General features: G+C 41.6%; 1 protein-coding gene across 3 annotated transcripts in view; it reads right to left on the reverse strand.

Moving 5' to 3' along the window:
* The window catches only part of LOC133483846 (sodium-coupled neutral amino acid transporter 3-like), a 35,957-nt gene that overhangs the window by 5,297 nt on the left and 14,501 nt on the right, over positions 1 to 16,159 (reverse strand). Inside the window, exons 2-11 of one of the 3 annotated variants that reach the window (XM_061785659.1) lie at positions 12,619 to 12,777; positions 12,028 to 12,060; positions 11,432 to 11,525; positions 11,234 to 11,349; positions 7,469 to 7,542; positions 6,379 to 6,471; positions 6,142 to 6,223; positions 3,516 to 3,598; positions 3,189 to 3,247; positions 2,696 to 2,839 (exon numbers count right to left, since the gene is read on the reverse strand). In XM_061785659.1, coding sequence (XP_061641643.1) covers positions 2,696 to 2,839; positions 3,189 to 3,247; positions 3,516 to 3,598; positions 6,142 to 6,223; positions 6,379 to 6,471; positions 7,469 to 7,542; positions 11,234 to 11,349; positions 11,432 to 11,525; positions 12,028 to 12,060; positions 12,619 to 12,755 — 915 coding nt within the window. In that variant the 5' untranslated portion in view covers positions 12,756 to 12,777. Of the gene's footprint in view, positions 1 to 2,695; positions 2,840 to 3,188; positions 3,248 to 3,515; positions 3,599 to 6,141; positions 6,224 to 6,378; positions 6,472 to 7,468; positions 7,543 to 11,233; positions 11,350 to 11,431; positions 11,526 to 12,027; positions 12,061 to 12,618; positions 12,850 to 16,159 lie in introns of all 3 variants that reach the window. The other 2 variants (XM_061785658.1, XM_061785660.1) reach the window with 2 other exon arrangements.

Raw genomic sequence — 16,159 nt, forward strand, 5'->3', positions numbered from 1 at the left:
CCAACTTTACGCTTTACTGGCCGTTACCCGGCCAAACAATAACAGAGAGCTAATTGTTTCCCTGTGATTACCCCCCCCCCCCCCCCCCCCCCCCAACTTAGAATGCCTTACATGTAAGCTGCTAAGCACCAGGGGTGTACTTTTGAGTGGCTGTTTTGGGCTGCCAACAATTAATAAGTAAATTGTATTCTTTAAAACAGCTAAAAGAAAGTCATAGTAAAAGTAAGGAAATAGCATGTGAATGCTGAAAAATGCTGTCCCAGAGCTGAAATGTAAATAAATAAATAAATAGATTATTAGACCACATGTTAGTTGACATTGCATTAAAAGACTAATTAAAAAGAAAATGAAAAAGTAAATGAATCTATTTTTAATTTGAATTGTAATACATTCCTTTTTAATGGAATTTAAATTATTTAAATGAATTTGAATGCAATACAATTTATTAGTTTGATAAGATTAAGTTGGACAAATAATAGAAATTGAAAGTCTATAAACTTAATTTGCACTAAAATATATTCTAAATTAAAACAAATGTTTATTTATCTGTATTTATTGATTAAACTAAATATTGTCATTTAACAACCAAATTTGAAGGGAATTGGCTCTGTATGATCAAGGCTGGCATAAAACTTTTTTTTCCCTCTCAGAACAGACATAAGTCAAATTATTCACAAAGAAAACAAATACTCGCTTATTGCAATCTTCGGTTACCTTTTTTGTTTACATATGACTGAAACGTTTTAAGGTCAAATATTGTAAACTGTCATATGTTTAACTTGTCAGCAGTGATGAATGCAGTATTAATAGTCTTTACACCTTAGTTACACTTGCTTTCAGTCTTCTGCATTCTGCATTTGTTTGTCTCACAGAAAGGGTCCAAACCTTAAGAACTGAGAAGTATATGAGTCATGAAAACTAATAGCTAAGCCGTTCTTTGATTGGGGTCGTTATGGACTAGGATGAAGATATTTTTTTTTACACGCATGATAGCTTTCAGCGTTCACATAAATGAATAACTAAAAAGTGAAACTAACCTGTCTCTTTCCTGTCTAAACTAGGGTTGAACCGATTCGTCAACAAATCATCAAGTCGACTTTAATACTCCACATCCACGTTAAAAGCTTGTAGTTGACTAATGTGTTTTTGGCATCTCATCTTCCAACCAGCCAATTACAAAGGTCTTTAGACTCGCTCGTCTGCTGTCGTCTATTATGTCGTATTATGCTTTGTGGAACAGCGAAATGTCCGGCAAACAAGGCAACACAGTCGTCATACATTCGCGCTGGTCTGAGAGTACGAAAAAAAGATGCTGATGTGAAAATAGCAGTAAGCCTCGCTAGCTATGGCTAACCCAATCACTGATAGTCTGAAAAGACTGAATACAACAAACAAGGGCAGCAGCATGAAGTGAAGATCCATCTTTGTCGCCAAAATGATATGTTCAATAATGCATAGGCAACAACAGTGTAATTACGAGAACATTATTTATAGCACAACACGCACCAACACTTGACACTTGTGTCACTTTACAACACTTGAAGCAGTATGGCAGATGGCTGTAATATGCTACAAGCGCATGGAAACATTTGACCAAAAATGAGACCAGTAGAACCGTCACCAGCAAAATATGCAAGTCTATAATTTCTCAAATACAATAAAAGCTCAAGTGAAATAGAAACAGTGAAACAGAGGAATGCTTAATTTTTGGGAACCTGGATACGATTTCCCATATTACATTATGCTATGGAACACAAGATGATACTGGCTGACTTGTTGAAGGGAAACATGTGCAGGACTCCCACGAATTACAACAACTACAATGTAATGATTTGTATTTTTAATCCTTTGTTTGTATTTGTTTCCATGCCAGTCCATTGAAATATATATTTAAGTGAAACTGGGCCGTGGTGCAAAAAAATGTTGGGCACAGCTGCACTGTGCTGAAAAAAAAACTCATCATCATCAATGTCATCGATTAATCGACTCTATTCATTACACGATACCGACTACAGAACAATCTGGGCCGTGGTGCAAAAAAATGTTGGGCACAGCTGCTCTGTGCTGAAAAAAAAACTCATCATCATCAATGTCATCGATTAATCGACTCTATTCATTACACGATACCGACTACAGAACAATCTTTAGTCGTTCAAAACCGGTTACTGATGGTCTAGTGGTGCATTCGCCTGACTTCGGTGCAGGCAGTGGGGGTTCAGTTCCCACTCACTGACCATGTGAATGTGAGTGCAAATGGTTGTCCGTGTCTATATGTGCCCTCCACCTGACTGGCAACCGGTTCAGGGTGAAGTCTTCCTTTTACCCGAAGTCAGATAGCATAGGCTCCAGCAGCCCGTGAACCTAACCAGGATAAGCGGTATTGTGAATGGATGGATGGATAGATGGATGGTTTAAAAACTTGTCTAAACAGAACTTTTGGGTCTCTCATCTGCGCTCACAAAGCACACTGATAGGTCTTCTGTTGAGAGGTCACTGACCAACTTTGATGTTTGAACCTGTCAGTCTACTTTTAACAGCTTGTTAAATGCCTCACTCTCACGTCGGGTGTGATAGAGTGCTTCAAGCAAAGCGTGACCATGCTTGGACTGTGATCTTTCACTGGCAGCATGCTGGAGATGACACAAGTGGGTGGCTCTCAGTGGCAGTCAGGAAGAGTCGCATGCCCGAACCTTACTTGGGAGTTAAGGTTGGCCATTTTGGGAACGCAGGAGAGGTCGTCCGCCCCACCGGGATCCGTGATGTTCAGGAGACCGCCAGCAGTGCCGTTGATGGTAAAGTCCACGAACGGACAAGGGACATTGAACTTCTTGTGGATGACCTGCAGAGGTGCAGAACGGAGTTGCATGAACTTGAAAGAAAGATGCAGTATGGGCCAGCATATTGAGCAGACAGTATGGCCCAAAGAGAAGGCGAGAGAAAGAGCGAACGCAATACATGAATTACAGCCACACAGCCAAAAGTAGGTCAGGGAAAGTCAGACAATCAGCATAGCCTGGAACAGCAGCACGCAAAGAGCGAGCCGGGAGAGTACTAGTGAATACTGAAGAGCTGGTGGGAAGGTGAAAGACCCAATCTTGTTACAAGCTGATCATAGTGCTTCATCGTGTACTCATCGGTTATGACTATGTTTATGTTTAGCGATAAAACAAATGTCAGAGTAGACTTACCGCGATGAGGAAAAACACCATGCAGCTCAAGGAGAAGCCACTGGTGTATCCCAAATATCCTGAAACAAAGTTCGTTAGCATTACTACATGTATAAAGTGCAGTGGAACCTCAAAAGTTGAGCACCCCGAAGGTTGTACAAAACGTGTTACAGCCATAAAGTTCTAAGTTAATGATAATTGCTAAAAACAATAAAGTTTGTCAGTTTGAACATTAAATAGCTTGTCTTTGTAGTGTATTCAATTAAATATAGGTTGTATTCTGTTTTTATTTATGTTTTACACAACGTTTTAGGCTACTTTACTTGGATTAGCAATTTATAGACTCACCAAGCTGCTTCATGAGTGCCAGCGGCAAGATCACGGCGATGGATACAATGATCACAAGGTAGTTGCCGTTCATGTACCATTCACTGTAGAGAGGTAGAAAAACACCAAAAACATAAGTCTGCTTACAAACGCAATACATAGAAGACAATAATGTCAGTCAGTGATTAAGACGAGGGCAGATATAGGGGTGCAGTGAATATCAACACATGGATTAGGCCTTGTTGTGTCTCCATTGTAGCTGCTATTACATGGTAAATGTACTTACGTATATAGCGCTTTATCTACACCATCACAGTGCCCAAAGCACTTTACAAAGCCTCACATTCACCCATTCACACACACGCTCATACACCAATGGGCGGCTTGCCATGCAAGGCGCTGCCAGGCCCACTGGGAGCAAATTAGGGTTCAGTCTTGCCCAAGGACACTTCGACATGCGGTCAGTCGTAGTCTGGATTCGAACCAGTGACCCTTCGGTCGACCTGCTCTACCTACTGAGCCACAGCCGCCATGGTGAAAATTAACAACTGAATGTGTCCATTAATTTTGTAAAAACTTTATTTCAAGGAACATTTTTGCAGAATAATGCTGCCTTGATAGGTTTTAACACTTATGTTGTTCTTTAGGATAGTGTTTCCCAGCTTTTATTGAGCCAATGCACATATTTTACATGTTTTAGAAAAACATCACGGCACACTACCAAATGAAAATGTCACAAAGTACTGTCTATACACAGACATTCAAAAGCTTCGACACACACTTTTTCATGCTATTCAATGACAAACCGGTAAGGTAAGATACGATAAGAACTCTGTTGGTTGCATCAAGTAGTTCGCATCAAGACACGATAAAGCAACAATTAACTGACTAAGTGAATTCTTAACACAGGTAAAACAAAATCATAATAAGCCATAATTTTGACATGGTGTCTCGGTGATAACTCTTTACCTAATTTTATGGCCAGTGAATGACATTATTCTGTGTCAAAAAAAATACATAAAACACCTATATTTTGACTCAAGGGGGAAGTTTTGCAAAGCATGACCGTGACACAATGCGCCACGCTACTGTCAAAACAAGGAGCTATTTTTAGTCAGGGTGATTCACTTCCTCTCTTCTATCAAGTGAGAAAATTGCATAGATGCACACTCTCTTTATAGTTGTCTAGCTCTTGCATGCTCATACACAATGTAAAAAATGTAGAGGCTCAACTCTCCTGTTGTGATCCTGCCTTCTGGCAATCTGGTCTCGGGACACAATCTTTCCCTGATTAGCAGACACACACAAATCTGCAATCTTTTATAAAGGCACAGATGCAGAATCAAAAATACATCTGGCAATCAAGGAACACATGAACACACACGCTATATGTACCGAATTTCATGCCTATATCACAATTTGAAAGATTCTCTTATCTGCTCCACTACATATGGTACAAGTAGCTCAGCTTCTCATAGCTGACATCATGGTCATAATCATACCATGGTTTTTGCTAGTTGCAGCCAAGCAGTGCACTCCAGTTTGCCTCAAATGCTTTACTGACTTCTGAACGGTCAGTTATTCTGTACTGTATGTCCTTTAACGTGTGTGAAAAGCAAAGGAGAGGTTGTAAGTGGGGTAAGAGTGACGGGGTGAGGGGGTAACATCACACTCCACCTCCTAAGGAAACGAGTGTTGTTTTTATGCGCGGCCACCTGCACTTGACTTGAGATCTCCTACAGTTTACATTCGCACTCGTGGAGTGTAGCCGTGTTTTTTTTTTTTTTTTTTTTTTGTGAGACTTTCCCGGTTTGGCCATGGTGCTCCCCTCCTCCGGGGTAACAATCACAGCTGTTCACACGCCAGCTGCACCGCATGTCCAACTGGCATGACAGTGAGAAGGCGACAGATCCTAGCCCAACGCACACAATAAGTCACTACACTGGTGCCATTAGGCCTTTTGTAGCACAGTAGATTCAAAGGAACATTTGTGCTTTTATTATCCAAAATGCTGCCATTGTGACCGTAGGATTTTGTTTACACTGTATATTATTTGTACAGAACCTGAATACAGTCATATACAGGGGATAGAGAAAGAGCTCTATCTTGAATAGTGGAAAAAAAACGTGACTTGAATTGAGGCCCCCCCAAAAATGTTTGCCTATATTAATAGTTTAAACTGTAAATATACCAAAAACTATGACTCCAAAACACTTTTAAATATTATTTCAAACTCATCATCTCACAGTACCCTTAAAAATATTATTTGATTTAAAAGAAACAATAGCTGAATAGCTGTGTTTTTCAGCCAATAGCTAAAGATTTGCAAATAGGTGAACTTGAAGATAGGTGAATTAGCAAATAGGAGAATTTGCAAATAGCAAACTACAAATAGGTGGGGGTTCACTGTATTTTTATATTGAATGTGAGTGCGAATGGTTGTTTGTTTATGTGTGCCCTGAATATGTATCTCATAAAGTGCCGGTTGGTTCCGATACCAGCAGTTTCTCAACGGGCCAGTGTCAATGAAAACAAATGAGGAATCTATTGCTTTCTGCCTAATATAAGCAAGTCCCTGTATGTGATGTTTATCCCTGCTAGTACAAAATGGGAATAATTCATTTTATGTCATGCACAGATTACTCACCCTGCTGGCTTATCCACCTTAAGGAAGGCCTGAATGACCAACGGAAATTCATACTTGACTATGTACAGATAACTGGACATGGCTGTGAAAGGGAGGAACACACAGTTAGATTTCAGATGGAGAGGATTATGTAGGATACACTAACAGAGGAAATCTCTGCATATTGTGATCGAAAATTTCACACATTTATTCGGAGATGTGTACATGTGAGGACAGATTTGCAGCGTGTGTGCTCACCTCCAATGTTTTGCAGTGTGATGGCGATACCTGCCGCCATCTTGCCAGGGGTGCCAAAAGCCCTGTAGCCAAGCTGCTCATAAGCACGGATGCCTTAAAGAATGAAGAAACGTTCATCTTTATCCGTTTAATCCAGTGCATAACCAATGGGGGCTATCCATAAAATAATGTAGATGGATATATGAATGATGGATAGATAGCTAGATATAATATATTCTAGTATTGTACTGTTACCTGTTTTAATTATTGTTGTGTTTTCATTTAGGGCTGCAGCTATTAAAACTATTATTAAACACAATAACATGAATGTGAGGTGCAGGTTTTATTTTTGTCCACCTGGGGTCGCCATCCTCTTATTCTACTTTAGTATCTGTGACTTTGAGTGTGTATGGCTTTTAAAACTGAGGCCTGGCAAGTGAGCTGGGTGTCAGCGAATGAGAGTGTAGAGATGGCTGGCTGTTAACACGTGTTGAGTAATTTGGCGTAAGTTGTAGCCATCGGCAGCTCATGTATTAATGTGCTTATTACGTGTTTTCTTACCAAAATGTGTTCAGTAAAGCGATTCAAAGTGCACAGGTGTGTCTATCCTTGACCACTGTCGGGGGCGTTCAAACTAATGATGGTAGGACAGGTACAGTAGATGTTCTGTTGTGGTACACATTGTACTTACTTTCCAACTGGCTCGCCGCCATCGCACTAACTTAACCCTACACGGAGTGGTGCGTGCAACGGCAGTAACATTAGTCCGTGTGGGAAAATGATCCCTTCAAAGCTTTGAAGCAGAGATTTTGCTGCAATTTTTTTTTTTAAATCAAATTATTCAAAATATTCGATTAATTGTTGCAGACCTATTTGCGATTAATGGGAAACTTACATTTTTACCTACAGTACCTATTGAGTATTTCTCCAAATCACTATTAAGGACTGCTGCCATGTTGGTTATACTGTAAATGTGCACACTACAACTGCTACTACTACTACTGCTATAATTGTCTTGTACACATTTAACAGAACGTCAAACTTCGCCTTCCACTGTAAAGTGAAACATTTAACCAATACAAACAGGATCGATAGTGAGACTGTTACATACCTACAATACCAGAAGACTTGAGCAGTAAATGAATGGAATATGATGAAAGGGCAGCCACCACTGTTAGGAGAACCCTGAAATAAATACAATGATTCTTAGCAAAAACAGCATTGAACTCTTTAATCAAACCAACTGCGACTACTGTAAATAGAAATAGAAAGTCATACATTCATTTCTTTACCCTGAACTGCACTTAAGCATGTAGGCTATTTACACAGCTGTGGTATAGAAACACGCTGGCGAGCTCCCGTGGCTCGCCTTTATGTTGGATTGTTACTGCAGCTGATCAACTCGGCTGCCCTCTGCCCTCTACCACACTTAGCAGCCACACAGCAGATGGACTTTTTCAGAAGAAACGATTCAATCTTGGGATTGACAGAATGAGGGAAAATCCCGAGTTAACAATAATCTCCCTCCTCTGCTCTATTCCATCTCTACCCGCAACCATGTTTTATTCACTTGGCCTTATAGTGTGTGTATGTGTGTGTGTGTGTGTGTGTGTATATATATATATATATATGAACTGGTTTTGCAGCACGGTAGTTGACTGGTTAGAGCGTCTGCCTCACAGTTCTCAGGACCGGGGTTCAATCCCCGGCCCCGCCTGTGTGGAGTTTGGATGTTCTCCCCGTGCCTGCGTGGGTTTTCTCCGGGCACTCCCCTTTCTTCCCACATCCCCAAAACATGCATGGTAGGCTAATTGACAACTCTAAATTGCCCGTACGTGTGAATGTGAGTGCGAATGGTTGTTTGTTTATGTGTGCCCTGCGATTAGCTGGCAACCAGTTCAGGGTGTACCCCGCCTCCTGCCCGATGATAGCTGGGATAGGCTCCAGCACGCCCGCGACCCTAGTGAGGAGAAGCGGCTCAGAAAATGGATGGATGGATGAACTGATTTTCAAAATGTGGGACAGTGGGTCTCTCCTGATGGTGCAAAAAACAACTCAGGCCTCCCCTATCATCCACCATAAGCAATGCGCACTTTTAATGTTATAACAACTATTGCTGTTGTTCAATGACCATGAATGTAAGTGTGAATGGTAGTCTGTCTTCAGGTACCATCTGATTGACCGGCGATCTGCCATCTTGCCTGAATTAGTCCGCCTTTCTCAGAGTCAGCTAGGATATGCTCCATTTGCCCAGCATCCTGAACAGGATAAGTGGCAGAGTGCAGATGGATGGTTTTTCACAGTAAACCCCAAATCAATTCCTTAAACAAACTGTGAGAAACTCTTACTGATGCTCATACTATTAACAGTTTGTTATTCCAATGTGGGTCAATGCGGAAGAATCCTCGGCCGCCTTGAGGTGGAGGATTTAGTCAGTCGAGTGGCAGTGGGAGGGCAGATCTGCTGACAATCTCACAAGGTGATACACTGTTGTGCTGCTCACAGTTTTACACCACACTGCATTCCAAGCTTGGCCTTAGCCACGGACATGCCGAAACTTCTGAAGCAGCCAATATTTTGTTTGTTTGTTTGGTTGAATCATTAGAATACAAGGGGAACATAAAAGTCCATGTTATAAATTAAGCAAATGATCTAATATATTTTTACAGTACACTTACTGTAAATGAAGAGCATGCGTAAAGGTGCAGATCTTGAGTCGTTCCCAGTCAAAACTATATTTTTATCTGAACTAAGCTATCGTAAAGAGCATAAACTTTGGTACAGTTTTCTTACCTCCATCGTTCTCTACACATTTTATCCTGTTCAAAGTTGCAAGGGGGACTGGAGCCTTTCCCAGTTGACTAAAGGTGAAAGGCATAATACACCCTGAACTGGTCTCCAGTCAATGGTTGGACGTATGTGAATGGGGCACTGCCCAGGAATCGAGCCCATGCCAACAGCGTAAAAGTCAGCAGTGTGAACCGCTGGCCAAGAGTCAAAGACAACCACCCACCCACACACACGCACGCACGCACGCAGGCAGGGTTCATTCAGTTCAAAAAGTGAAAAATTTGAGACCACACAACTCAGCTCAATAAGAAGCTTTTTTGTAACACGAGGGTAAATCCTCCAGACATGACGGCCTTGGAAAACACCTCCAATTATGTCATGTAATAATTTTAGGTGAGATGAGATTAAAACATGCTTTCCATTGCTACGATATTGCTTAAAAATAATGGCTTCCTTGTGTTATTACTTTTTGTAAAAGAACAGACAGACAGACAGATGGCTCAACTACCTGCCCCCTTCCATATATCCTCTGTACTCATGGCTGAGACATCCAACCTGTGACCCTAGGCCATATTCTTAACCAGTCAGCTGTCCTGTCTTCTCGACTTTCCTTAAGAAATGTACAGTAAGTGCTACAGGTGAAATGGTCATTCACCCTGAACCTTGCATGCCTTAAGTACAGTATCTATAGCCCTTCACACTTGGCCCTGTGTTTCCATAACAACTGCCTTCGTTATGAATGGAACACTCATTAACACATGGCCTCAAGGATTCAATACACTTCTTAGGATAAGAACAAAAAGACCCTCAAGAGTCTCCAAAGTCTGACTCACCGCTTCATAGATGATCATTGAAACCTCTCACGGCTCACATAAGGACAATGTAACAAACACGGTTACTATATCTTTCAAACAGAAGGCAGTAAAACCAACTGCTTTTTAGTACCTGGGAGCTGCTGAGAAAATGACTCTGACAGACACTGATACTGCAGAGGCTTAAGGACGTTAAGCCCCCTACACATGGGGCACATACACATACTGTAAAAAGTCAAGGAACAAGCCATTAAAATGTGGAAGGCATACATTTAGCATAGCTGAAACGGGACTTTCATTGGCCTTTGAAGAGGAAGGGTATTTGCTCTTCAGAGTGCCATTCCAATTGGCATCATCTTATAAGCTTGTGTTCATTTAATGACTTAGCCCTACATCATTTGCCTGCTTAATAGGAGGCTGTTAAAATTAAATTGGGAATTATTCATGGTCAGAAATGACTAGGAAAAACAATTAGCATTAAGAAAATGACTCAGACAACATCACTGATGATAAGTCAAAATAAATATAGTGGAACCTCAAAAGTCACGCTTGAGTATGAGTTTCAACGTTTTCAATTGAAAGTTGCAGAAAAGCAGTTTGAACTTCCTTTTTTATTTTTTTATGTAATCACAAAAAGGTACAGGTAATGGCAAATAGGAAAACAACTGATGAGCAAGACCAAGAAATTAAAGTAATGAAAATAATCTTATTGCCATGTAGGAAAGCCATCCACATCACATAAAACCTGGTCACTCAGTGCAATATGACTAAAGCAGCAATAAGTCGAAAATAATCATAAAAATAAGAAAAACAGATTTTTTCCACAGAAAGTGAGTTGCTTACACTTTATGTGAAGCTTCTCGCCTCTCAAGCACAAGCTTTCTCAATCTCTCTCTCTCGCTCTCTCTCCCCCCTCCTTTGTTTCTGACCCCGTCATATAACAAAAAAAGGCAAGTACACAATTTATTGTTTTTTACATTTTCATTATAAGAATGAGAAACACGGTGAAGTAGTGGTTAGCACATACTGTATGGTCTCCTGTGTGGAGTTTGCATGTTCTCAGCTGTACTTGTATGGCTTTTCTCTGCCGTTCCACCCACAGCCCAAAAACATGCACGTTATGTTAAAGACTAAATTGTCCGTACGTGTGAATCTAACCCTAGACTCCAGCAAACCCTGATGAGGACAAGCACTATAGAAAATGGATGTACTGTATGTAAATTAACAGAATGCAATCAAGCTTAGAAGTTTGACTGTATTTTCAAACAACTTACAAAAAGAGAACGACTCCTGTGTTGGCCATTGCGTATGCCAGTCCGAGGATGCCACTTCCCATGATGGCGTTGCCCAGGTTGAAGACGGACATCCCAAATGATGTTTTTCCCTCAAACTATAACCAAAATAGGAGTGAATAACATGTTACTATTCCATGCATGTATTGTATATTGCACTTCAGAGTCAAATGACCTTACATCAGTAAATCGCGTTGTTTTGCTGTTGTCGGCACCTGATAAGAACTCCTGACCTTCCGGCTGGTTGGCCTCTGCGTTCTCAGTTGGGTTAGGACTTCAGTGAGGAAAAAAAAAAGAAAACACTTACCATCACAAATAAAGCCAAGTGATGTTAACTGTGAAAAACTGTTGCTAGGTCAATATGACTATAAAGTGCCTTTTCTGCCCTCATCAGAAACACCGGAGGACTGACCTTTGAAGAAAATGGATGTTGTCAAGCTTAACATGTCCACTCTGTCATTGTAAAATATCAATTGATACAAGAACCTTTAAGAAATCTAAATATATTTGTTAAACAGTACACAGTCAGCTTGCTAACTTAATCCATTTGATAAGTGAAGGTCGACCATGTACTCATTAAATGCAGAAAATAGCCACAAATGTCCACCCTGTGTCAACAAGCTCACATATTTTGCAGTTTGCATGTACATGGTCTGCTTGCAGTTAATTTGGAGGTAAAAGATAACAAGTTTGAAATGGGGAACTCGACAAGGCACCTTATGGTGATATTGATTCTGTTAACATTGACAGAAAACAAATCTTTAGGAGAGACATACCTAACATTCTGGACACTGTTGGGTACTGTTTCCCTACAAGCATTGTAGCGAGGCCATCCATCACCCAACGAGTGCACAATTAGGAAATGATACTCAGTCATAATACAATAACAACAACCATACGATGACAGGATTGTCTATGACTGAAGGAGGGACAGCTATTACATGTTGGAAAATGACTGCCAGGCAACAGGGACAGGATAATTAGGCTTTTAGCTCAGGCAATTATGCAGCACTGACTGTTTTTCAATCAGTCTGCAATGAGGAAGTCAGTGTCTTGCTTAAAGCTACTTACACCGAGCGGTTACATCACATTCCCTGTTATTCCCAGGATTGTGCCATAAACCCTGCAGTTATGGGACAGTTACTATAGTGACAAGGCCGTAGGGATGATGCCATCATTAGCCAACTAATCAGTGAGGCCACATTATCTTGAGACTGATGAATGAACTGTAAACATGTTTTATATTGAGTTTCAGACAAATATGGTTTGAAGTTTAATCACATTGTCATGTGTCTAACAGATTCTCAACTTCAAAAGATTCCACCAAGCATTACTAATCCCAGCATGCAGTGTTTAGACACACTCACGTTGGCCCATCATCCACAGGTGATGTTTTGGACGATGCAGTCATCTCATCTACCACATCGTGACCTTTCCCATTAGGAATGGCATTCATCTCAGAGGGGGGCGTCTCCGCGCCCTCGGCTGGCTTGTCCTCACTCATGTCTTCTCTGCTGCCTTGGTGGCTATGAAAGGAAAACTGGCTTCAGTTGTAGCTTTGTGCAAGGAGAATAAGCTGTTTACTTCCCACCGGGGATCTGCGGAAGGGAAAAGATGAACATTATGAACACATTTTATGAAGTGATGGTAGCGATAGTGAAATATAATATGTAACATATCTGAAATTAAACAACAAAATAATTCAGAATAATTTGAAGAATAAGTTTCAATTATCCACCTATTGATTGTTTTTAAAGCGTTGCATGTGAGCTGGAGCCTCTCACAACTGACTTTGGGCAAGAGGTGGGGTACACCCTGGACTGGTTGCCAGCCAATCACAAGGAACATACATTCAAATATCCATTCATATTCACATTCACACCAACAGACAATTTACAGCCTTTAATGAACCTAACTTGTATGTTTTTAGAATGTGGGTGGAAGCCAGAGTACCCGGAGAAAGTCCACACAAGCCCATGGGTAGAAGTTCCAATTTGATATTTAATTTCAGAACTGTGAGGTAGACATACTAACGAATGGGCCACGTGCTGCCCTCCCTTATTAATTATGTTGTTTTTTAAAGTACTGGAAATAATAAGGTAATCATAATTGTCAGTCTACTGATTGGTTGGAACATGATGTACAGTGGCTGATACAGGCTAAGTGATTGACTTCTAATTATACTTGCACGATAGGTATGTTTACTTACATTGTCTGGAGATTTAATAAAGGTTTTATAATGGAAACTATTAGAGACTCACTCACTATGCTTTACCTTTGGGAAACTTTATTTTGAAATAATAGCAACTCTTAAGTCAATCAGCATCATAGAAAGTATTGTATTCAACTTTTTTCAAATCACATTATGTTCCATGAAAAGTGAGATTTCTGGATTTTCTTTTCAATAACACAGGTCTATCTGGGACAATAGGAGAATAAAAAAGTCAGCATTGGCTCAAAGTAAATAGTGGGCAAAGTACAGCAATAAATAGATGTTTTGACAAATTCTAATCATAATTGACATATCAACCAACAGGTCAGGCCAAGCGGAAGGAGGGACTTTAATTTAAGTGTGACACACTTGGCTATTTCCTAGGAGTCGTGCGGTGCTGTCTTAGATGACCGGCTGACTCAGAAAGGGACCTGTGACGTGGCTCCTGGACGGTGCAGAGCAGAGGCCCCCCAGCTGGCTGGCACTGAATGATCCCTTGCGCTATGCTGCATAAACACCCCTGAAGGCTAAAAGGGAGCGCACGCAGGGTGCCACACACACATAAATGCCGCACCGATATAAACAGGGGAACCAGCTCGGACCAGCTACCGACCGGTTTCAGCTGTCTTTTTTTTTGTTTTGTTTTACTTGACATTCCTCTCTTAGTCCACTTGTTTATTGAGGAGCGTTCAACGTAGCAACAATGCAGGGGTTTTCTGTCGCACCATTCCTGGCAACCACTCAGCTATCTTTGCTATCCGCCCCAGGGTTCTTCCGCTCCACAGCTTTCCCTCCAATGTAGCTTTTTGTAATATTAGCTCACAGTGACAGGTGAATACACCTAGACTTCATCTATCATGCCTGTGAGGCTGTCTTACCAACCACGTTGCCATGAGCTTCGCTGCACTGCCAGGCCTCTCCGTGTCTGTGGCTAAACCCAGGCAACGTGGTTGGGCAGCAAAGCACAGTGCACAATGGCGCATGTTGTGCCGTTTCCTGGGAACAGGTTGGGTAACAGTGGTACTATTGTGCCAGGGCATCATTATACTGCCGGGGCCCCCTTGGCTGTAGTTTGCTGGGCCACTCGAGAGTATGAAAAAAAAGCTCTAATTGAAAAGACGCCACCTTGGATTCAGCAAATGCCACGGTCCTTTATTTGTGTGCAGCTGTAGGAGAATTGCTGACAGCAGCGATGGCCCCTCACCTTCAACAAATCGCTGCACAGAACCGCCCTGCCACTCACAGGGTCTACAAATCTCAAGAAGAGTAAGGGGAGGCCATTTAAGGACAATGGACGATGTGCTGTCTAGCTACAAGAGTGCCACCTCAATGGCCTCAGCAGTGCAGATACAAACAGAAGAGCTGATTGGTGAGAGTCATCGCTCCTACAATCATTGTGTTCGATACCGACCAAAGGCAACAGAGGGTTTGCAGTCAGTCCTATCACCCACAAGGGTATGCCTACTCAGTTGGAATGAGTGGCATCCAAAGTAAGTAGAGAAACATGCAGCAAAGTTACTGGGGAGCCAATAAACAGAGCAAAACAAAATAACTCTTATGATTATTAAGAAATACAGATGTTTATTTGAAGGAGTCAAACTGAGACGAGGCCTCTATTTGTATAAATACTGTACCTGTGTGGGTTTGGGGGGGGGTCGGAACTAGAGTAGACATGCTAGTTGATTGGTTGACAGAGAAAAGTTACTTCTGATTTACAATGGGAATGGCAATTGTAAACACCTTGCACCTTGTAAATGCAGCAAAGCTAAGTTTTTGTGTCCTGTCATTATCGGTCCTATTAATATGCATCACAGTTACAGTGTGAGTTATCACTTGGCGCAAATCTGCGAGGAAGCATGCTAGATCCGGTGTTGGTAATTTGGTGGACCAGTGTACATCAGCACATTTAACAGTGGCACGTCTGTGCTGTTGTGGGCGTGTTCACAGCCAAAGTCAATCCTGTCCAATCGAAGCGGATCCTCTGCAGCGCAATAGTCTCACATGGAGACGTCTATATGCAGAGGAGGACGCAGCAATCCGTGCGTGACTGGAGCATTGAACGTTAGCGGGTACCCTTTTTAAATACAGAATGAACTGGTGATAACTTCCGGCGACTTAAATATATCTGCGGATGTACTATATCCCTCTTCCAAACAATCGTTCATGTGCCCCAAAACCACCCACCCACCCATAACTGCGTGCTGGGCAGTATGTGGGATGAGCTAAAAAATATAGCAATGATGATAATCATAATGATAATAATAATAATAATAATATTATGTTTAATGAATTGATTTCTGCAATGATTCAGAGGGTACCATGTCTGATGTTGAAATACGTCTGTCATCCACCACATGCGTGTCTGTGTGCTTGCATGTAGCCCGATCAAATTCACCAAAACCGCATTAGATCACCTACGTCAAGACTGAGACGTGGTCCCAGTAGGCGTAAGTTAATGTGGACTTTCTGACACTAAAGTTTCACTCCACCAAGCGCATCTCCAAGGCACAACCTCGCTGTGCCAATATGCCCAGCTTGGCGCAGACCGGTCTAACAAAGTGGCAAACACAAGCCTTGTGTGTGCACAAAAATCAAGATGTGCAAGAGAGACTGAGAGACGTAGTCTCTCCAGCGTGTCCTGGGTCGTCCCAGGGGTCTCCTCCCGGTGGGACGTGCCCAGAGGACCTCACCGTGGA

Source organism: Phyllopteryx taeniolatus, chromosome 9 (genome assembly GCF_024500385.1).
Source record: "Phyllopteryx taeniolatus isolate TA_2022b chromosome 9, UOR_Ptae_1.2, whole genome shotgun sequence".
Taxonomy (NCBI): Eukaryota; Metazoa; Chordata; class Actinopteri; order Syngnathiformes; family Syngnathidae; genus Phyllopteryx; species Phyllopteryx taeniolatus.